At 48.0% G+C, this 23,797-nt stretch overlaps 1 protein-coding gene across 1 annotated transcript in view; it reads right to left on the bottom strand.

The window, feature by feature from the left end:
* The window catches only part of LOC144144738 (solute carrier family 13 member 4-like), a 167,202-nt gene that overhangs the window by 84,662 nt on the left and 58,743 nt on the right, over positions 1-23,797 (bottom strand). Inside the window, exon 5 of the mRNA XM_077676279.1 lies at positions 22,758-22,838. Coding sequence (XP_077532405.1) covers positions 22,758-22,838 — 81 coding nt within the window. The remainder of the gene's footprint in view (positions 1-22,757; positions 22,839-23,797) is intronic.

The raw sequence follows: 23,797 nt of genomic DNA on the forward strand, positions 1-23,797 counted from the left end.
CACGAAATTTTTTGTTCTATGTGCTTCTGACGCACTGAGCCCGCAGACCAACAGCGAGTACTTCTGCTGGTTGCAGAAGTTTAAAAAAAAAGACGCCATAAAAACGCCATTAAAACAAGAAGCGAAAAAAGGGCCCACCTCCCCGCGAGGGGGACTCCAGTAAATGCGTCGCATAGGGGGTGGGTGTATTGCGTTAACGTTTAGTGTTTGGGGAGTTGGTGGTAGTGAATGCGTTGTATCAGCAGCTTCTTGACGTAGTTTGAATGAGTCAAGGATATAAGGCGCGTTCGTAGCCTTTCGTTCTGTGTCGGTTTTGTGGCGCAGTGGGAAGAGCACCATGTACCTCGCGTTCCACCCACAGGTAGTGAATGCGTTGCATCAGCAGCTTCTTGACGTACTTTGAATGAGTCAAGGATATAAGGCCCGTTCGTAGCCTTCCATTCTGTGTCGGCTTTGTGGCACAGTCGGTAGAGCACCATGTACCTTGCGTTCCGCCCGCAGGGTAGTGGGATCGAAACCAGGCGCCGGTAAGTATTATTTTTTTATATAGTGTAGGGGGAGGGGTGCGGACCTGTTGTTGAGAGCGAGGAGGGTCTCTCTACCACCGCCCGTTGTTCACTTTCAGGAACTCGGCTGAGTGCTCAAAACTAACACAAAACACTCCGGTTCTATCAGCAGCTTTGCAATCGCCAAAAGCGTCGCCGCCCAAAGTATTTGCACCACGCTACACTTCAACGGACAGGGCACATTCGTGTGCTTATTTCGCATTCTTAGCAGAAGGCATATCAGCAGCTGAGAGCTTTGGCGCCACTCTGTCTGCTGAGCTCATTTGGGAGGTCCAGGACAGATCCGCCACCATCTCCGAAGGAGCGGTTGATTAAATCTGTCTGGCATAAAATTTCTTGAATCCGTGCGGTAAAATACCTGCCGAACGTTCTCATCAGCAAACATTGTCATATTCCATATTTAATGAGGTCATGGAGCGTCGAGAAGTACAAGAGCGCTCCCCCAACTTCCGTGAACGTTGAGCGTTGTTTTTTGTTCCACACAATTATCGACTGAAAGGGGTACAACTTCAAGCAGCAAATCATTGACATTGGGGTCGTTTTTAATGGAATTCAGTAGTTTCTTTTGGTGGGGAGTCCCACTGAATTTCGCATAAATTTTAAAATGGCAACTCTTGTGCGGCCTATTTTCCCGAATAAAATAAAATTGCTTTGCCCCAGCACACGATTTGTCCGCGGTATTACTGCAAGTAAAGAAAAAATGTGCTAAATTATGCTTCTGAAGTGAATACGAACTGAGCCTCTACATGCCTATACTTGATTTTTAGTGCCTATATATGCCTAAATGGCTATTTTCACTGCCAATTCTAGGCGCCTAAAACCTGGATTTTTCGTGCCTAAAGTTCCGGTCTCTAATCATTACAAACAGGAAACGTACCAGACGATTGGAAGAAGGCTAAGGTTATTGCAATTTTTAAATCAGGCAACCGCGCAATCCCAGCAAACTACTGACCTATTTCCTTAACCAGTATTTCATCTAGAATGCTCGAACATATCATAGCTTCAAACTTAACGACTGATCTGCAATCCATCAATTTTTTCTTTGCTCATCAACATGGTTACCGGAAACTACTACCGGAAACTACAACTAGCCGAATTCACACATGATATACTTCACTTCATGGACAAAAATCTTCAAACTAACGCCATATTTTTAGATCTCTTTAAAGCATTCGACCGTGTCTCTTATAACCTATTACTCTCTAAACTATGCAACCTTGGAATCCCTCTGAACATAATTCCTTGAATAGTCAATTTTCTAAAAAACCGAAAGCCGTTCACAAGCGCTAACGATTATGAGTCACCTCTTTCTGACGTAACGTCAGGTGTCCCCCAGGGTGCCTGCCTCTCCCCGCTTCTCTTTCTAATATACATAAATGACTTGCCCACTAGTGTACTAACAAAATTAAGACTTTTGCCGATGACTGCGTTTTGTATTCCACAATCTGTAAACCCGATGACAGAGCTTAACTTCAACATGATCTAGATATAATTGTAACTTGGTGTGATAAATCTTATGCCATTAAACCTCACTAAATGTGAAGTGATGTCATTCACCCGTAAAATGAGCCCAGCACAGTATACCTACAGCATAAAGTCTCTTCCCATTAGCGGTAAACTATCATACAAATATCTCGGAGTGCATCTGCCATCGTCGCTATCATGGTCAAACCATATTCAAATCATCTGTTCGGAGGCATCACGCTACCTCGGATACCTGCGCCGCAACTTAAAAGTAGCCTCGCCAGACATTAAAAAGTTAGCTTATGAAACTTATGTGCGACCGAAATTAGAATATGCTGGCCCAATCTGGCACCCCTCACAAACTTATCTTACTAACGGTTTAGAACGGATTTAAAACCGTGCTGCCCGTTTTATTTACTCCCAATACTCTAATAATATTAGCGCTACTGCACTGAAAGAATTATCATCCTAAATCACGGCACACTTTCACACAGAACTTCATCCCGCACAAACCACAGCCATCCTATCGCCCCTATAAATGGACACACACCTACAATGATTACCTCATTCTTTCTCAATGGGATTACACTGCGGAATGAACTACCCGATAATTTAGTAACATGCATTAACCGCTAAACCTTGCGCAATAAACTAAAGATTCACATGTCACAATCTAACTGAATTTACTGTTCTCCTGCCAGTTCTTATAACAATTTTAAAATACTGTTTCATTGTCCTCCTAATGTTTACCCTTGTACCTTTACGTTTACTTTGCACTTGGTGATGTTTACTGTATACTTTGAATTTCGTACCCTTTATTATTATTATTATTGTCTGAATGTTTACCCTTCGCACCCTTTGAGTTTTGTTGCGTTGTTTACAATACCTATACTCGGATACAACTCAAGAAAAATGCGGCTTTTCCTCATCAAAGGACCCCCCTCCAGCCAATGGTGTCACCGTATCAACGTGACCTTATGGTAGACCGCCTCTACGCCGCGTTCACGGAAGAAATCACAGAGCATGTTCTTCCGCGCTTACGGACTTCTACCAAAATGGCCACCTCCGCTGTTCGCATGGCTGTTCGCGTCAATCCATCGGCGTCGTCCGGCTCTGAGAATTATTTTTAGTGCCGTTCAGTCGTATTCCTTGTTTGCGTGTTGTGTGCAGTGTTGTTAACATGCTCGGTAACGACAACCGCTATGGTGTTTTTTCTTCTGTTTTGTGAACGACCGGCGTTGCCGGAAAACAGCCGCCGCTGCCGGTACTGGATTCTGTGTACGCTGTGTGATACAAAGCGGTCGTCGTCATCCTGTGCGGGCGTTTCGTCTTGAGCGTGAAGTGCTTCTCGCTCTACCGTTTAGTCCCTCCTGTGTCTGTGCTACCCACCTTATCACCCCAGTGACTGCGACAGGGGGCGATAACTCCTTGTTTATATCTTGTTGATTACGCCAGTCGCAAATATTACTGTTGTGCATAGCGCACGACGTTAACGCCATGGACCGTTATGCTCGGGGCCACTATATTATTTCTACGCACGGGGCGGAACGCAAACAGCGCGATGTCGCGCGCTGCATTTCGTTAGAGCATATGTCGAGCCGTGTCTCCCAAGTCCATGCAGGGCGCAAGCGTATTCGCCCAAATTGCGATCAAGTCGCAAATACAAGAAGCTGAATTATCGCGTTTTTTGAACGTGAACGCGTACGAGCTCTAGGTGTGATTTAATATGCCACCTTTTCTATTTTGATTCTCGGTTACGCTGAGATTCCATTATTAAATGTGTTATTTGCAGCTGGCATGTTTTCGTCGCCTGTTTTATGTTGGAGCACTTTAAGTTGTTGTTTTGGACAAAAACGTTTGTGAATCAAATACGAATAGGGATCTGCGTTGAGTTTGCATTCTCTATAATAATAAAGATTATACATGAGTATTAACACTGTAAGTTCAATTTCATTGTCTTGCTTAGGCTTCGTGATTGAGCTGTGCTTCGTGATAGTGAAATTTCATGAGCTAGATTTCACCGGTATGACCAGCTGCAACAGTGCATGTGAAGACATGAAACGCAGCACTGAAATCAAATAAACCGCCTTTCAGCTTTTCCTAGACATGCGCATGCATATCGTTCACCAATCAAATTCTTGAATCAGACATGTGCATTATTGAAGCTATATAGGCACTGCTCGCCTTGTGCTCATATCACTTAAGTAAGAAGCTGCTGCTGTAATGGTAATTTGCATGCATGTGCTGTAAATTCGAGAAAGAGGGAGGATTCAGGGTGAAAAACATGTGAGCATTTCACCCATTTTCCCTGTCACATCACAAGTGGCTGCTGGAGCAAGAGCTCACTGGTCCAGCAGTGCTCAACATCGTGGATGCCAAGTCGAACAGTAAGCTGCTGCTTGCTGCAGCGCTGTTCACAACGCAACACGTGCAATGCTTACGCATATATTAGGAGTGTAAATCACAATGACAGCACATCAATTGATGCCAAATTCATAACACGGGCAATGAAGTATGTCTGAAGGGTTACTTAGTGATCTGTACCATAGAAAGTTATCTGCACTGGTTGATGTATGACATGTCGGTTGAGTGGACGCATGGAAACACACATACGGCACATATCGCTCCGCTGAAACTGGTCAATGCATATCGTACTTTTCTTGTTACGCAAGAGCGAGAATCAGATCATATGCTAAGGAAGAAATTTATTATCTTGCCAAAAATGCACTATGTGAAATTATTCCCATACATGGGAGGATCGATTGACGCCAACATTGTTTCCTCTTCCCAAAACTTTGGGAATTGTTTTTATTGACGCTGTGCTTCTGAATTTTATCCAGTGGCTTAGAAAACAGATAAAACCTATTTATCCCAATTCCTGCGTAATACAGCAGATAGCCAGGTAGAAGCTAAACAGAATCAAAGTAGAAAAAAAATTAACGCCAATCCACTCTGTGAATGTGTTTGGAAAGCAAAGCTGTGAACGGCACCCACAATGCTTACTAATGCGACGTCACATAATTCCCTCACTTCACTCTACAAATATTGAAACCAGAGAGAAGTGAAATTCAATTTGCATACCCTTACCCTCTACTCCTTCAATCAGATATTCTTGGTAAGGTTAAATTAATGCATGAAGCATGAACATTGGTTGGTTGAGTTGTATTGGTATAGCACATGAGTGGAAACGGCTTTCACGAAATTAAAGCTCAAACCCGGTATTAGACGATCTCACTTCTCCGTCTCTGCCGTCGCGAACGGAGGCGACGAGATCAGCGGCAGAGACGGAGCGGGATCAGGAGGAGGAGTAGGAGAGGCAGAAGGAGGAAATACTTCTATTCAGATTCCTGAATGGCCCAGAGTGTGGTACAGGGGAGTGGTTCCTCCTTCACTGTAGCCCATATTCAGTCCGCGCCACGTGTGCTCTCTCTACCAGCTGAAGCTGGGTAGGCAGAGAGGGGCCGGACAGCAGCATCTCCCATGTTCGGCTCTTGTTCGGTAGTTGACGGAAAGAGAGGAGGGTGCTCAGGGCTAAATTCGCACACCCCGATTATGTGGCAGAGTGTTCCTACTTCTGAGCAAAGTTTACATTCAGCGTCGTAGCGATTCGGGTGCATTAAGTGAAGACGCGTCGGGTGTGGGAATGAGCCGGATTGTATGAGCCGTAGGTTAGGTTGTTGTTCTACGGAAAGGTCAGGGTAAGGCGAAGGTAGGGTCTGTCTCAGAAGGCGATAATGCTGGGTTACGTCCCTGATTGAGACAAGCGGGTGACCGTCATCATGCAGCTTCATAGCAGGGGGCGGCTAAAAGTACGGCTTGGTGGACGTATTCGTTGCCTTCCATGGAAGCATGAGCGGGCATCCAGATGAGCTGGATGGAACCATTTGGGGAGTGTTTTAGCAAACGCAGTACGGATCGGGACACCAAACTCAACAGGTAATTCCTGTAGGCTTGTTGGGAAGTGGTGACTACCCATGGTTGAGTGAGAGCCAAGGCGATGGCTGCCTCTTCTGCTGCCGTCATGTCTTCGGTCTTCAGTGAGGCACAAGCAAGGAGGTTGGTTCTGAAAGTAGCCACGATGATGGCGTACTGCTGCCCTCGATGTTGGGAGGTGTCTGTGTAGCTAACTGCATAATCCCCACCGAGGGTGGTGTTGAGCGCTTGAGCCCGTGCTTGTCGGCGACCCGTGTAGTCTGAGGGGTTCATATTTCTAAGCAAAGGGAGCATGTTTGTTTCTTGTCGCCAAAAATTCAGGAGTACATCAAGCGGAGTGACATTCTGTGCTGCCCAGCGAACCTCTTAAAGGATAAGGCGACCCGCCGCAGTTCTGCTCATTCGGAGCTTCAGGATAGAAAGATGGCCCTCTATCAGCTCTTCCACCGTGTTGTAGAGCCCCGTGCTAAGCAGGGTCTCTGTGGACGCACTCATCGGAAGACCAATGGCTTGCTCAACCACCTTTCTAATCATTATTTAAGGCATGTTTACGTCCTCCTTGCCGAGAAGAAGACACGGGGTTGACGTAGGTGATTCTCGAGAGGACAAAAGCTTGAACTAATCGAACGGTATGGGATTCCTTGAGGCCTCGCTTCTTGGTGGCAACTCGCCTGATCATGTGTATGATTTGCTTATTGCTGTTTTTGAGGCGCTGCAAGGAGACGTCACTCTTGGTGTTAGCCTCGAGATGGAGTCCCAGGATCTTGATGCTGGGGCTTTGAGTGATGGCCTGGCCATTAAGGAGTATTTTAATGTGTTCATTGAGATATCGATTGGCGTGAGGGGGGACGACAAGGAGCTAAGATTTTTACGTGAACACTGGAAGCCACAGGCCCATTGGCGTTCTAGAAGTGAGATGCCATGGGTTGGTGTGAGGTTCCTTTAATCACTTCCGCGTGGCATTTAGCAAGACTGCAGGGGTTATACCCCTAGATGTGCTTGGTGAGTGCACCACTTGTCTTCCCCGACTCCGCGTGGGCTCGTAGCTTAATCGGTAAGACAACGGGCTCTTGCTTTGTTGCTCTGTTGGTCCCTGGTTCGATTCCTGGCGGTGCAGGGAATTCTTTTATTTGTTCGCTGGAGTTTTCTGGTGACACCAACGGTCGCGAAAGAACCCTTGGGGGGTAGAGGTAGAAAGCTTTGCTTTAATAAAACACCGAAGCAACTTTTCTGGTCCTCACTGCTATCATAAGTTAGATTTGGCTCAGAGAGCTAAACAGACACACTGCTGAGTTATGCAGAGCAAATGAAATGAGCAATAAGAGACTGAAGCAGACTTATTTGTTCTTAACGCTCTATCAGAAGACAACTTGGCTCAGCCAGCCACACAAGCTGACAGGTACAAGCTTTCATGTAGGCATTTTATTTGCAACTGTTTCTGCATCTCATACGTGCATAAGTGGCAAAACAATGTAAAAAACTTGCAGTGAAAACTCAAACTAGTGTCTTATTCTGTAGGTGAAACTTGCCTTTATCACCATTTACAGTGTCGCACAAGGAGCCCCAACGCCACACACCGCAGAAGTGATTCTGCTTGAAGTGAATTTGTGAACTCGCTTGAATCGGCTTGCACATAACTCATGCTATACATGCGAATACCCTTCTCGTGCAGTGTAAGCGTGGCTTTACTTCCAGAAAATAGTTTGGAACAGTGCGTGTTTTCTCTTGCTCGAGATGTACGATTTCCTTTTATGAATACATCTGCCACGCAGTATCCTGTAACGACTGAACTTATACGGCTTAATTCCTGCACCACACTTATAACAAATGAGATCAGAAACCAAGCACTGCAACAGCCTTTTCTTATTCTCATAGATACATATCAAGGCAATCAACCATGAGCCAGCACCACACAAGACACCGCTCCGTTCACTACAGCAAATGAGATCATGAACCGATTGTTGAAATAGCTTCTCCCGCCCTCACTGTTACACTGTAAGATCACTGTTGAGTCTTAGACACAGCAGACAACACTGAGTAATGTCAAATGAGATTACAAACCAAACATTGCAATGGTCTCTTCTGATTCTCATAGCTACATGTCAAAGCAATCAACCCTGAGCAAGTTACGCACCACACACTGGCTGCTCAGTTAACTCCAGAAATAAGCCTTAATAAAGCATACAAACGGCATATCTGGTCTTGTCTGCTGTTTGAAAGATTTCTTTGCTTCTGCAGCTATAGAAACACAGGTATTTAAGCTAAACGCCCCACTCCACACTAACTGAACGAGGCAAAGGCAGCACTGGCGAATAAGTCGCAGCCTTAAACATCTTGAAAGGACTCGATAGCAGATAGGTCACTGTCGGAGTCCATGTCTTCACCCAGATGTATTATAATAGGTTAAACATGCGCACTTGCACCACCGTCTCCTCTGAACTTTGTTTCAATGCTGATCACATGCTGAACAGTGTTTGCCCAGTGCTGAGCTGTTACCTTGGCAACTTCTTCCCTCAGGAGCACCTCTACATCTGCCAGCTTAAATGTGTCATTTCTTGCTGCGACGCCTCACCTCATCTGTGCTCATATGCGCTCAATAGGACTCAGCTCACAATGGCAGGGCTCCCGAATACATCCTGTCCATACAGCTGCACTGTCAATGCGATACCTGATTTACCGTGTCTTAACAGAGGCCACAAGGCTGAGCAGCTACGTTTTAAGCGTTTTTCATCCCAAGGAAGTCCTTCGGACGTCACCCAGGCCTGAACAACATTTTTGCGCGAAGTCGTCGTAGGCACTGCTTCTTCCAGCCACGAGTGGTACGAGGTATTGTCCATGACAATTACACTAACGAGTGGCAGTGGTGGCAAGACGACCCCAAACCACCTTTCAAAGCGGGTGTCGTCCGTCTCCTCGTGGTAGTCGCCTGCCTTCGTACCTCCAAAGATGTCCAGGCACCCACCGACGAAGCCACCCTCGCTGTCGATGAGTGTAACAATCAGGCGCTATCCTTTCCCTGACGGCTGCTTCAAACCTGTCGTCAGACCACGCATGAAGCCGTCGTGGTGCGAAGCAACCGTCGTGTCCGTCAAACAGTCGATATCGTGTGTCCCGCATTCACTCAGGTTTCATCAAAGTAGAATATTTTTCGATTTTCAATCCTGTACCTGGCGATGTCGTAGAGGTACTTCTGCTGCCTCGAGACAATGTCGTGCCGGTCGATCAGCAGCGAGTTCCGGCTCCTCTTCTCATACCTGAATCCGATGTCATTCAGCAGCCGGCGCACAGTCCATGGCTTCAGAGGAGTAACATCGCCGCTAGCGTTGACATACGCAGCAATTGCCGTCACTGTGGGGATCCCATTGCGGCAAAAAAGGCGATGCACGGACGGCCGCAATGCGCACTTCGTGAAGTCGTCGTACACTTCTGTGCGTCGTCTCTTTCCACCGCTTCGCTGGCACTTTCGGGAGGGCGTCGCAAGATTTCCATCGTTATTTTTCATCTCCTTCTTCACGTCCATTACCAAACTAACGCTGATTCCAAGAAGATCGCTCATTGCCGCGACGTTTCTTCAACGCTGCGTTCTTGGTGTAGATGCCGCAAGGGAACGTACACGTTCCGGATCATCTCCCGCCCGCAGCTAAAGATGACACGACGCTTTTGTTTTTGTTGTACCATCGGCGTAGCCGGCGTAGCGTGGATGGGAACGCACCACAACCCTCAGTTGAGAACGATAACGCAGACTCGGACGCCACTTCTTCGGGCTCCAAACCGAAGAAGGAAACAGGCAATGCATAAAACCAGAAGCAAGCGGTTGAGGGGAACCGCGGAAGAGCAGAAATTTACCATCAGCAATAAAATTGAAACTCACTACTTCGGCTGGTGAATAAGTTTTCACGCGTTGCATTATATCGTCAAATAAAGAATTTTTAGCTAAGGTTCTTATCTCGGCCCAAAATGAAGGCGTCCTGAAGAACTTCTTTTCGGCGCGGACTCACTCAGAAAAGCTTGACTCCGAGCGCTGCCTGCAGGTGCAAGGCGGTCGGCCGCGACATCACGTTGGTAGAGCGACACCATTGGCTGGAAGCGGGGTAGTGGAAGTGGGGGATTGGGCTACGCCCCTTTTTTCTTGACTTGTATCCGAGTATAGTACATCGCCCCCCCCCCCCCAACCCCTCATGCCTGCGGGCCTAATGAAAATAATAAAAAAATGAATCTATCAGTCACCCAGCAGAGATGACGTAACCGGCGATGAGCGGATATCCCAAGGGTCATGTGACCAACAACACAATCAGAAGTGCGCACACAAGCTCTCAAAGCAACACGAAAATCGTTCTTTGCACATTAACTTTCGTTAGTCCCAAACAATTATAAATGTACAGGTAAAATTCAAGCCGTGCCGACATTCACTACCTACCAAGCTTCCTTTAGCGAGTGCGACGGTTATTGCAGGTTCGGCGTTGGGACATGCCTCATACCTCTAACTCTACGCAAACCAAGGCTGCGCTGCATAAGCTCGTATGTCGAGCTGTAAATTTGAATACAGAGTTTTAGCGTATGCAAGGAGTTGGCCTACGAGATTTCTTTGCGTTGTTCGCGCGTACTGTAGGGGGCTAGCGTACCTGCTTGTGTAGTAGCGCGACGCCCTTACAAGGTTCCGCTCTTCTTTGGAGAGTAATTGGCGTCTGATAGAACACGGTTTTTTTCTCCCTCACATAGCACTGTCTACCCGAATGAAGTTTTGCAGCCTGGCCGGGGGGGAGAAGCTGTGTGTGTTGTCGTCACGTTCGCTTCGCTATGAAGTGTGACTGCGTGTTGGTGGGGTTGGACTCTGCTTACTACGTTGGAATTATCGCTAGCGATGATTAAAACCTCGCACTGGGTATGAAGAGTGTGCGCGATTTTTAACAACCTTCTCCGGTTGCGAAGAGGTGAAGTGACGTGTTCACCCCGTAAATCACAAGAAGCGAGCGCTACCCCTACTACGGCGAGGAGGCAATCGATCACCTGTTAATTTCGCGCTGCGACCTCAGAGCGCAAGCACTGATGATGTTTTTTTTCGAAGCCATTGCTTCATTGTCTCTAAGTTGAATAAAATTTCAGGGCGTTGTGTACTGCTTTACTTTCGGTAGTAAGGTGCGTACCTAGGTAAAATATTTGCATCATTTTATACATGTTTTTTTTTATTTTATAGTAGCGCCCAAGCGTTGTTTAGCAGTGGTTTGCGTGCTCGTAAAAGCTCTAGGCACACTTCTGGCAGATGGGCAACTCGCTGCGCAAAACATTGAACACATGGCGCAATAGGCGTTACCATACCGTGACGAAAAACTGGAGAAACGCTCTACGAACACTCACGTCACGGTCCGGATATTGCGGACCAAAAATATTTGCCATTGCACGTACGCAAACGAAGCGAACACTTACTAAAACTCGCTGTCTTGGGCGCTGTTACAAGTTGAACTAACAGATGGCGCCGTGTTGTCAAACCGACTACACTGAAGCGACTACAACCCGGCTATCCATAACGGCGATACAAATAAAAACAGCGCCCTGTCGTCATTCTCGCTGCGCTTGCGCTGTCCGCCAGACATTTTGTAGGAAAAGTGAGGCCGCGCGGCTTGTTACACTTTTTTAGCCAGGTGGTTTAACCACGATACTGAGGTGAATGAAGTGATAAATTGCATTGTAACACAAAACGTCGCTGTACTTCTGTACCCGCAGACTCTAGAAGAGCTGACCAAGCCGCGGAGCTGTGCGTTTTCTAAAGCGAAGTTTTTGTGTTCTCACTGATGCGCGTGTAACGCGAAAACGCCCTGCCGGAAAGCCAACTTTCTTTGACGATGGTGATGAATGACCGCGTTTGAAATGAAAGAAAAACATGCGCTTCACTGGCCAGGAATCGAAGCTGGGTCCCTCACGTTATAAAGGAGGGGTCAATCCGATTGCTCCATTAAGGCATGGTCGAAGTTCAGTCCAAACTCAGACGACAGCAAATGAATGAATGAAGAGAAAGCTTTGCGTTCCGACATCACTGGCGTCAGACGGAGGGGTACATAAGTTTTTAAAGCTAAACTTTTTACCTCTACCCACCAAGGGTTCTTTCGCGACCGTTGGTGTCAACAGAAAACTCCCGTGAACAAATAAAAGACGTTACTGGCACCGCCAGAAATCGAAACTGGGACAAATAGAGTAACGGAGTGACATCCCGTTGTCTTACCGGTTGAGCTACGAGCCCACGCTGAGACGGGAAAGGCAGGTGGTGTACTCACCAAGCACATCTGCGGGTTTACCCCCTGCGTTATCGCTGAATGCCGCCTGATAGCGTTACGCGACCTCTCGAGCTGCTGTGTGCTCCGTCCACGGCACGTGTAGCGGCCGTGTGCTCGCCTTGTGCATGCGCTTGGAGTGACAAAAATTTAAGGAAGCTCACACCAACGCATAACATCTCACTTCCAGTACGCAATATGCTAAAGCCTGTAACCTCCAGAGTTCAACTAAAAAACCAGAGCTCCTTGCCGTACGCCCTCACGCCAAACGACACATCAAGAAAGACGTTCAAATACTCCTTGATGGCCAGGCTGTCACTCCCAGCCCCAGCATCAAGATCCTGGGTCTACACCTCCAGTCCAACACAAAGAGTGAAGAATCCTTGCAGCGCCTCAAACACAGCATCAATAAAATCATACACATGATCAGGCGAGTTGCCCCCAAGAAGTGACGCCTCAAGGATGCCGATACCCTTCGATTAATTCAAGCTTTTCTCCTCTCGAGAATGACTTAAGTCACCCCCTACATCACCCCCTAAGGAGGATATAAAGATGCTTGACATAATTATTGGAAAGGTGGTTAAGCAGGTAATTGGTTTTCCCATGAGTGCGCCCACGGGGAGGCCGGTGAGGATGGGGCTCCACAACACGGTGGAAGAGCTGATACTCTCCATCTTTCTAACCAGAAACTCCGATCGAGCAGAACTGCAGTGGGTCGCTGCATCCTTCACCAGATTGGCTGGGCAGCACGGAATGTCACTTTTGTAATCTACTCCCGGAATCTTGGCGACAAGTAATAAATATGCTCCCTTTACATAAAAATCTGGACCTTTTCACACCGCCAGGGTCGCCGACAAGCACGGGCTCAAGCACTCAACACCACCTTTGGCGGGGATCACGCAGTTATCCACACAGACGCCTCCCAATCCCGAGGGGAGTAGTGGTTACGTTATCTTGATTACCGCCAGAACAAACCTGCTATGTGTGCCTAACTGAAGACCCACGACATGACAGCTGAAGAAGAGGCAGCAATCGCGTTGGCTCTCCCTCAACCAGGGGTTTGGTAGATAGTCAACGATTCGCAACAAACCTACCGGAATTACCTGTCGGCGTGAGTCTCTCGAGCTGCATGGAGTGTGCTAAAAAAAGACTCTCCAACCGGTTACATTCAGCTCATGTGGACGCCCGCTCGCGCTTTCATGGAAGGCAACGAAAACGCCACCAACAAGCCCGTGTTTTACCCGCTAGGCTATGGAACTACACGAGTACAGTCACCCGCTTGTCACGTGCGTTATCACTTTCACGGGCAGACCCTACCCTCGCCCCACCCTGACCTTTCCATGGAACGACACACAATCCGGCTCCTTCCTATACCCGACGCGCCTTCACTTAATGCACCCGAATCGTTACAACCAGAGACTGGTACGACGCTGAATGTAAATTTTGCTCAGAAGTAGAAACACTCTGCAACATAATGGAGGTTAGCGAATTTAGCCCTGAGCAACCTCCTTTCTTCGAGTCAGCTATCCAACAACAGCAATGGGAGATGCTGCTGTTCAGCCCCTGTGTGCCTTTAGCTGGTGGACATGTCACAGGTGGCGCGGACTGCATATGGGCTCCAATGAAAAAAAACTACTCTCCAAGGCCGCCCTCTGGGCCGTTCAGCAATCTGCATAAAAGTACTTCCGCCTCCGCCTCCTCATCTTCATCCTCCTCGAGTGCCTCCTCCTTCTTCTTCCCCTCCTCCTCCTCCTCCTCCTCCTCCTCCTCCTCCTCCACCGTCTCAGCTGCTGATCTCGTCGTCTCCGCCGGCGGTGGCAGAGACGGAGACGTGAGATCGTCTGACACCAAGCCTGAGCTTCCTTTAATTTTATGAAAGAGAGTTTGCACACATGTGCTTCACCAATACAACTGAAGCAGCCACCGTTCATGAATCATGCAGTGATTTAACCTTAACCAATAATATCTCTTAATCTCTTTCAAGTATAAAGGATGTAGTTAAGTGCATTTCACTTGTCTCTGGTTTCACTATTTGTAGAGCCACGTGAGTGAATTTAAGTGACGTCGTATACGTACTCATTTTGGGTGCAGTTTGCAGCTTTGCTTTCCCCAACCACATTATCAGGGTGAATTGGCTCGTTTTTTTTGTATTCGGCAAAGTGTTTTGGAAACCCCGGCCAAATTTCAGAAGAATAATAAGTCTGAAAGTTCACGGATTTATTTGCAGCCGTTTTCTAGCCGAAAAGACCCAAATTGCGGGCGCTATTCCAGACGGCCTGACTTCCACCTACTCCCGAATTTCCAGCTGCTTGGGTTATAAAAGTAGTGATAGTGGATCATTCGATACACCTCGAGCGAAACCGCCGGAATCGTGCGCAGCACGCTTAGCATATTCAGCGCGCTATATTGGGGCTGCTTACGTTGAAAAAGTACGGAATGTGCTATCTTCCACGTGCACACTATCTGAACCGCTATGCAATACTCCTTCCCGAGCATAAACTAGATAACCCCACTCCTAATTGAAATCACCAGCGTTGCTGTTGGCCACGGCCTGTGCGGGGCGGTCCATTTTTGTCGGCGTTCTGTTCTTCCACTGAATTATGTTTCATAGGTGGCCTGAGAGCAGTCCTAGTGCAGCTCTGCGCAAGCAACCCAGTAATCAAAGGGTCCACTGTAGCGAACGGAACGCGCGCTGCTCCCGGTCATCAAATATGGCTTTTGTTGACGGATTGCTGGAGTGTCCATGGCAGGCGCTTACGGAAATCGTCGAGTGTCGATAGGGTGTTTGAGCACTGGCGAGTGCGTGTTAGACGTTGAAGTTGTGTTATTTGTCATCGACTATGTTTCCACGGTTTATGAAGAAGGCTCCCGTGAGAACATCGTGTCGTCCTGGCCTCTCCTGTCGGATGGTACAATAGTGAACTCCAGTTCGGAACGAGCACCCTCGCGACTGTGGCGCCATTGGCTACGGTGGCCTGGAGGCTTTATTTTTATTTTGTGCTAAGTTCTTGTCGCGGCTAGGGTGCATCAAGTGACGACTTCGTGGTTGCGACGCTACGGCCACACAAAGTGGACGCCATGGGTGGGTGTGGCTTCGGTTGTTACGCCGCGCCCACGAATGTGCCGGGTGTGTTTGACTGACATTCAAACTCGGAGGAAACTGGGCCATGGTTTTGCACGGCGGAGTTGAACTCGGGACGTCGGTGGTTGCCGCTGCTGCGGCGTGGTTTATTTTTATGGTCACCTTAGCCGGCATATTTCTACCTCGACAGGTTTTTTAAACCATGGAGGTATTTCGAGCCAATTTTAAAGCTAGAAAAGTGCTGTGCATTCGTTGTGCAGTCCTTTGGCGACAGACCCCCGTTTGCGAAGACAGAGGCGGCTTTCGCTCCATCACCATCGAGGAGCAAGTGTGGTGTGCGCTGCGGTTTTACGGGACGGGAAGCTTCTACAGAAGAGTTGGTGGCAACCGCACCATCGAATTCCACCAGTCAACCTTCAGCGGGTATGTGCGTAAGACGTGTTTCGCAGACCTCGCCTTTCATTTAGGTGGTTTGGCGAACATGGCTTCCACTGGTTCCTACCGCGCGTCTACCCGTCTGCAGCCGGAGCGTGCGCTTCAGTTATCGCCTGCTCGCAAAACAGTTTCGAGCGAAGTGTTGCATGACCGTTCATTTTGCTTATCATCAGCGCGGGAGACAGCCTCCCTCGAGGAATTGCGTGACGCGCATTTCTTGTGAAAACTTTACTGGTAGGATAGCTTATACGTATTACATATACTGTCAAAGAGACAGTCGACGCAACGATAGCTGTTTGAGGGGGTTTATTCACAGGGGTGAAGCCGATAGGAACGCAGGTCCGAGCGTTCAGATAACCCAGCTCGTTTCTCGCACATGCACCTTATGGGGTTCATCTTCTTCCCCAGACCATCGCCAAACCATTACAATGCCAAACGCATCGCGCGCTTCCCTATGGGAGGAAGTGGTACGCCTGCATAGCCCACATGTAAGGTGGGGCCTCGATCTGAATCGGGATCACCGAACCGTAACTGAATTCGAGAGAAGCTTGTGCCTGGTTGCCAAGGCAACCAGGCACAAGCTTGAGATTGAGATTGCCAGGTAATGGCGCTCCCGCCAGCGTTACAAAGCTCATTGCCGTGGTGGACCACGTTTCGGGAACATTGCCGCTTTCTACCACGTGTCGCCCAAGATGAACCGGTCACATGACTAAAGCGCTGGGAAGGCTAGCAATTCAGGGAGAGTGGCCGGAGTAGAAGGAGCGGGATTGGTCAGCCGGACCGGGCTGACGCGTTTGGCATTGTAAAAATACAGGCGGCGATGCCCTGACACGTCTTGGGTGCATATGCCCGCGTCTGGATTGGACATAATCTTACCTCCTTTTATACAAGGTTGATGCTGGTACGGCGCATACCCCGATAGCTTCATAGCCTGTTGCATCTATCCTCGCTACAACACAATCAACGGCGGGTGCCTGTTGTCAGAGACAATCTTTACACATTTCAACGGGTTTTGTTCAGCGTCACCATCGTATCGCAGGAAACAGAGCATGAAAAACCAGTAAAGGTGGGAGCTGAGAAATAAAGTAACCGCGTGACGTCATAGGGAGGGTAAGCGGGAGTGGGAAGGGCGCGAAGGAAGAGAGTGTTGTGACGGGATTTAACTCTGTGGTAAAAAAGAAAACTGTGGGGAGCTTCTTCGAACAAGAGCAGTGAAGGGAAAGTGAAATAAAGCAAATAAATCTGAAAAGTTGTTGTCCTTGTTGCTATTCCTTCCTTCGTAACACATGGCTACTTCGGAGACTGGCCCGCAATTGTGATCTTTCAGGAATTAACGTGCCCGGTTAGCAAAACTTTTAACACTCCGAATTTGAACAGCAACAATTGTGGAATGGTGCGTGATGACACGGGAGTAGGACAGGTGCGCACCACCCTCGCAGAACCCCAATTTTGGGTTGGCTGTGGCGTCTTTCAGTCCGCTTACAAACTAAGACGAAGAAATTAAAGAGAAGAAACTCAGGCAAACACGTAATAGCAGAAAGAAGCCGTTTAAAGTAATTCGTGCCAAAAGACAAAGAAACGAAAGCGAGGAAAAAGGCGCAAGTACAATTCATCAAAAAACAAGTTGCTAATACGTGTCGCCAGGCTTTGCCTTAAAAGCACGTAGGCAAACTGAACCGCGCCGAGGAAATTTTGTGTTGAAAAGCGCAGGGCTTCGATCACGTAATACGAGCAGCAACTGTTTTGAATGTGGCGCACTTCCATCACCCGCTTTCTTTTTTTTTGCCAGTCGGTTATAGCCAAGGGATTGCGCGGTCTGAAACCGACGGCAGAAACTATTCTTAAGACAAAATGTTTCAAACGAAAAGCTCATGTGAACGCCTGGAATAAAAAAGAAAGTGAACTTTGTAGTGAAATACAGATTAATAACGTAAAAGTACAATAAAATAAAGTAGTTGGATTCGCTGGCCCCTAGTAGCCACCAGTACCGCAGGGGAGCGCGAGAAAGCACTGAAAGATGCGTCACGCCCTAGCGGCGCATCCTTGGTGCGCGCTGCCCTGAACCCATTACGTCACCTTAATAATCAGCACACCATGAATTGCTCGTGGACTTTTGGCGCGAGAACTAAAGATGCTCCCTGTGCTTAGAAATAGGAACCTCTCACAATACGAGGGTCACCGACAAGCACGCGCTCAAACGCTCAACACCACCCTCGGTGGAGATCATGCAGTTATCTACACAGACGCCTCCCAACATCGAGGGCAGCAGAACGACACCATCCTGGCTACCTCCAGAACCAATCTCCTTGCTTGTGCCTCACTCAAGCCGGAAGACATGACGGCAGCAGAAGAGGCAGCCATCGCGTTGGCTCTCCCTCAACCAGGGGTTCGTAAGGTTAGTCACCGATTCTCACAAACCTATCGGAATTACCAGTCGGGTTTGGTGTGCAGGTCGGGACTCCTACCCCAACCACTTCCCAAACCACTCCCCAAATGGTTGCATTCAGCTCATCTGCGCACCCGCTCACGCTTCCATGGGGGGTAACGAATACGGCCCCCAATCCTGCACTTTTACCCCCCGTGCGATGGAACTGCACGAGGACAGTCACCCGCTTGTCTCGTTCAGGAACATAACCCAGCATTATCGCCTTCTGAGACAGACCCTACCTTCGCCGTGCCCTGACCTTTCCATAGATCAACAAAGTACCCGGCGGATCATACAGTCCGGCTGCTTCCCACACCCGACGCGTCTTCACTTAATGCACCCGAATCGCTACGACGCTGCATGTAAATTTTGCTCAGAAGTAGGAACACTGCCACATAATCGGGGTGTGCGACTTTAGCCGTGAGTACTCTCGTCCCTTTCCGTCAACTACCGAGCAAGAGCAAAGCGAGATGCTGCTGTCCAGCCGCTCTCTGTCTACCCAGCTTCAGCTTGTGGACGGAGCACAGGCGGCGCGGACTGAATAAGGGCTACAGTGAAAAACGAAAAAAGAACCACTCCTCTGTCGCCGCACTCTAGGCCGTTGAGAAATTGGAATAGAAGTATTTCCTCCTCTTCCTCCAGCTCCTCCTCCGTCTCTGCCGATGATCTCGTCGCCTCCGTCCAGACGGCAGAGACGGAGAAGTGAGATCGTCTGACAACGGGTTTGAGCTCTAATTTTATATTTTATTTTAATTTAATAATTTATTTTAATTTACTTATTTAATTTAATTAATTTAATTACGTTAATTTACTTTAATTTAATTTTATTTCCACTGATGTGCTACACCAATACAACTCAACCAGCCACCGTTCATGCATCATGCCTTAATTAAAACCTACCAATAAACCTTACCAAGAATATCTTTTAGAAGTAATAAAAGGTGTTGTTATGTGCATTTCGCTTCTCTCTGGTTTCACTATTTGTAGTGACGTGAGTGAATTTAATTGACGTCGTATGGGTAATCGTTGTGGGTGCCGTTTACAGCTTTGCTTTCCCACCACATTCACAGGGTGGATTTGTGCTAATTTTTATTATGAGTTTATTTAACACCACAGCTCCACCTTGCCGGAGTTGTGCTGAAACTCCGGCCTTCTAAAATATCACCCTGGGAAAGAACATAGTTTTTCTGGAGGAGGGCCACTGAGCTAGAATCTGGCGGCCCACCAACGTACTCTGGATGGTCTTTGCGTTTACTTATGAAGTGACTTACAACAGACAGCTGTAGCATAGCGGCTATCGTACGCCAACGATACGGCAGCGGGTCGCGGCACATTACTGGGCATGTGCGAATTCGTGCCGCGGCTGCGTGCACATGCGTCGCCGAGCCCCCGTATTTGTTGCGGCGTGGGGCAAGCTCCTCCTTGTTCCCTGCGGGAATGCGGTGCCGGGTCCCGGTAATCCGCCACCGTAGCGTTAGCGTACGCTAGCCGCTATGCGAAAACTCTCTAATAAAGCGTTTCATAGCGGCTAACGTACGCTACGCTAGGGTCGGCTGATAGCGAACCCCGACTGCGCATGCGCTCTGGGGCCGGGCGAGGAGACCCACCCCCCAACGGAACGAATGCACAGGGCAGAAGAGGCGGGCCGCACGTCCCAGCGGAACAAATGTGCACATGTCCATTAATGATGAGTAACGGACATCTCAACATGCTATACCCTTTGTTACAGTGGCACACCCCAGCATCACTGGATACAACCGCTAGTCGGGTATAAAAGTGGCGAAAGGAGATGTAGGTATGGGAAACGCTGGTCCCTGGCGAGCTGCTCCGGCCACCATGCTAATACAGCTTGCCACAAAACGGGCGCAAACACGGTGGTTTTTTTTGTGTTTGAGCGTCTGATGGCATACCGTAGCTTTATTATGACATGATTTCAACTTTTGCTTTATTCATATGCGGCACCATAGCACTTTTGAACTGCACAAACACAAAAATTCGTTACGGCTGAGCTCAGCCAAACCTGGATATGCAAAGTGAACGCTTGGATTACCGCTGCGCTTAGCTAACCCTGGATATGCAAAGTGAAAGCGAGCTTAGCCTGGTCAAGGCTTGGTTTCGCCTGGTTAACCATTGATTTAGCTGTAAGTATTATACTAATAATCCAAATCGCGCCTTTGTCTATGGTTGTGGTTCCGCGTCTAGCGTTTTGAGAGCCGAAGGAATGGCCCCAAGCAGACGCGCAGCGACTCACGTGACGCCTTGAGAATGCTACGGCGCAGCTGCGGTCAAGCGGGCGCCGGTGAATTTGCGGGTGCCGGTGAAACCAGACTTGACTAGGTTAGTAAAGCTTTGCGTTACATTGACTTGCCATTGTAGCCTGCTGAAAGTGGTTGCCTAGTGGATCTGTAGCAAAGGCAGAGCAAGTTTTGATGGGGCATGCAGCTTCTTTATTGCTTGGCCATCATCTCGGAGGTCTCGTCATGTTCGGTTTATTGAAGCGAATGCGCTCATCCAAGTTTTTTTTTTATATACAGTGTATGATGTCATACTGCCTCAGTGGCATTACACCACACCGACACAAGGCCCGGCGTGGCCACTCCAGACTTCATACCGTGACAGCTGCTACAGCTGCGCTGCCCCTGCGACGAGTGCGTCGTTCTAACACACGAAATGCAGGACATCTCCAGAGACGCTGGGGCCGCACGGTTCCCCCCTCTTCTCTGCCCTGTATCTGCTGCAGCGCCGTCGCCACACTCTTTCCGTCTGCGTCGCTGTGGCGGTGTGTATCCGATTCCGACCAATGCCGCCGAGCAAGGTAACAACCATCCGCTACCATCATTACAGTCCACGCACTGAGTCCCCGATACGGACGTAATCATTCGAGGGTACGAGACAGGAACGCATCCGCGAAACGCGTATGGGAGCTAGAGTAAACAGCTTTGCTGGAACAGGAAGCAAGAGAAAGCCAGAACATCCGCTGAGCACCTACTAGTTACTAACTACTAGTTACCTACCTAATATAAGTTACCTATTAGTTGCCTACTACTAGTTACCTACTAATTACCGCCCGATTTCAATTGCTAGTGTTTGTTCAAAAATCATTGAGCATATATTGTATTCGCACATTGCCAAATTCTTAATTTCTGTTAATTTCTTCAATCCTAATCAGCATGGTTTCCGTAAAGGTGATTCCTGCGACACTAAGCTTGCCATGTTCCTTCATGACGTACATTCATGCCTAGACCACAACATTCCAACTAATGCAATCTTTATTGATTTTGAAAAAGCACTTCATAAAGTCCCACATAATCGCCTACTGCTAAAAGTTTCTCGCCTTAATTTGGACCCACCAGTTTTGAATTGGATAAGCGCATTTCTAAGTGACCGCCAGCAATTTGTCCACGCGAATTCGCACACATCATAACTCACGCACGTGGCCTCCGGTGGTTCCCAAGAAACCGTACTGGGGCCACTTCTTTTTCTCATTTATATATAAGTGATCTCGCCATAAATCTTACGTCGAACGCCCGTCGCTTCGTTGACGACTGTGTGATTTATCGCTTTATAAGTGGTAGCTGTGACATATCCGCACTACAAGAAGACTTATTTCTCGTGCAGGATTGGTGCAATAACTGGCTGATGTCTTTAAATGTCCAAAAAACTGTGCACGTTTCTTTCCACCGCCGCCGCAATTTGGTGCAGCCTTAGTATACTATTAACAACATTGCTATTGGATCTGCTGACTCGGTTAAATACTTAGGTGTTCATATATCCCACGACTTAAACTGGTCCTGTCACGCTAACCACATAACAAACTCGGCTAACCATGCTGTTAGCTACCTACGCCGTAATTTTGACCTAACCGCTCCCTCAATAAAATTACTGGCGCACGTAACTTTCGTGTGGCCTAAATTAGAATATGCAAACGCTATCTTCGATCCTTACCAAGCTTATTTGATCAACACCCTCGAATCTGCCCAAAATCGAGCCGCTCGATTTATTTTGTCTAATTACTCCCACCATTAAAGCGTGTCAGGTTTAAAAGCAGAACTTACCCTACCTACACTTCAATCTTGCCGCAAAATAGCTCGACTGTGTTTTTGCCAAAAATTCTTATACTCGGAACAACTTATAAATCAGTACATCATACTAGGCCACCGTATCTGGACACTGGAATGACCTACCTGCTGCAGTTGCTACCATAATTAACCAATCCCGTTGCAACCACGCCATTGAAGAAGTGCCCCCATAATTAGTGTGCCCATTCTGCTGCTGTCACTACGTTGTTGTCACTATCCTTTCTAGTACTGTATCACACCCCCACCCGCCTTATATAGAAGTGCCGCCATAATTACTGTACATCGTCTGTGGCCGTTACCATGTTGTTACACTTCTTTCAAGTGCCGTGTTATTGCCACCCCTCATGTAATGTCCCAATGAGACCTTTGAGGAATCAATAAATCAATAAATCAAAAGGATGTCCTCGCAGGAGCGGCGTACACGCGGCAACACGCGCCTTAGGGGTCGCGCTATTCAGCACCTGTATCACGAGCGTGCTACCAGCACCGAGAAAAAGATGAACTTACGTGAGCCCACCCAGAAATTTCCGCTTCTTGCTGATGATTCCATTGATGATCTTCAATGTTTCCGTGTCTTCCCGAATATCACTAAAGCCATTAAAAAGGACGGAAACATTCTTCAATTTGGTGTAAAATAAATAGGTGGATATTTCTTAACGCAAATAAACAAGAATTATTCACAGATTGCTTCAAGGTGAAAATATCGGTGTTTGTAGCATTGCACAGAAAAAGGTTGCGGGTGACATATTATATGTTTGGGTATTAAACGTGCGCCGAGGTAGCGCTACGTCTACTGTCGGGGAGCGTTGGCGAACAGAATTAATGCATTTTCTTGCTAGGCTTCACGACTACTGAAGGTAACCAAAGAGAGAAAGGCTAGCCGCAAAAGTGTTTCTTCACCGTTTTCCTCGAGAGCCAGGGGTCCTTTGTGCTTCTGTCGCTTAAGATGTGAGCGTGAAAGGTTGTTGCTGCGGGTAGTTGGTCAGTTCGAATGAGACGGTTACAGTGTAATTGTTTTAAGGGTTTTAACGCCATAGCGCTATTAGGCTCATTTCTCGATTTTGCCGTGACCGCGAGCCGTCCGCTATCAGCCGTGCTCATCAAGTGTCCACGAAAATAGGTCACCACTGTCAACCGGAAACTACGACAGAGGCAGCCAGATGAAAAGTTTAACTGGAGGGTGAGAAGGAAGACAACGATACTACGGCGGATGCTATGACAGAAATGGCGCGTGGTTCATGAAGCGTCGGGTGTGCGCAGTCTGCCACCATTGGTGCATGTTCCGATGAGCCACTGTTGACGCGATATCATTACGGGGCTCATTCGGCGGCCGTCCGTAAAGGCTAAATGTCTGCTACCAGCCGTGCTCATGAAGCGACCACTGAAGACAATGTCTCCGTAACCCGAAAAATACATCTGTGCATCCAAAAATAAGCTCGCTACTGAAGCTCCAATCGTTCGTTCGTGGCTGCTTAAAACCGAATGTGTAAATGAGAAGGCGGGCCGGTAGGCTTGCCGACAATAATACCGCTGCGCAGAGGACAAAC

Source organism: Haemaphysalis longicornis, unplaced genomic scaffold (genome assembly GCF_048455015.1).
Source record: "Haemaphysalis longicornis isolate Haplotype H1 unplaced genomic scaffold, Haemaphysalis longicornis Haplotype H1 scaffold_1, whole genome shotgun sequence".
In the NCBI taxonomy this organism is placed as follows: Eukaryota; Metazoa; Arthropoda; class Arachnida; order Ixodida; family Ixodidae; genus Haemaphysalis; species Haemaphysalis longicornis.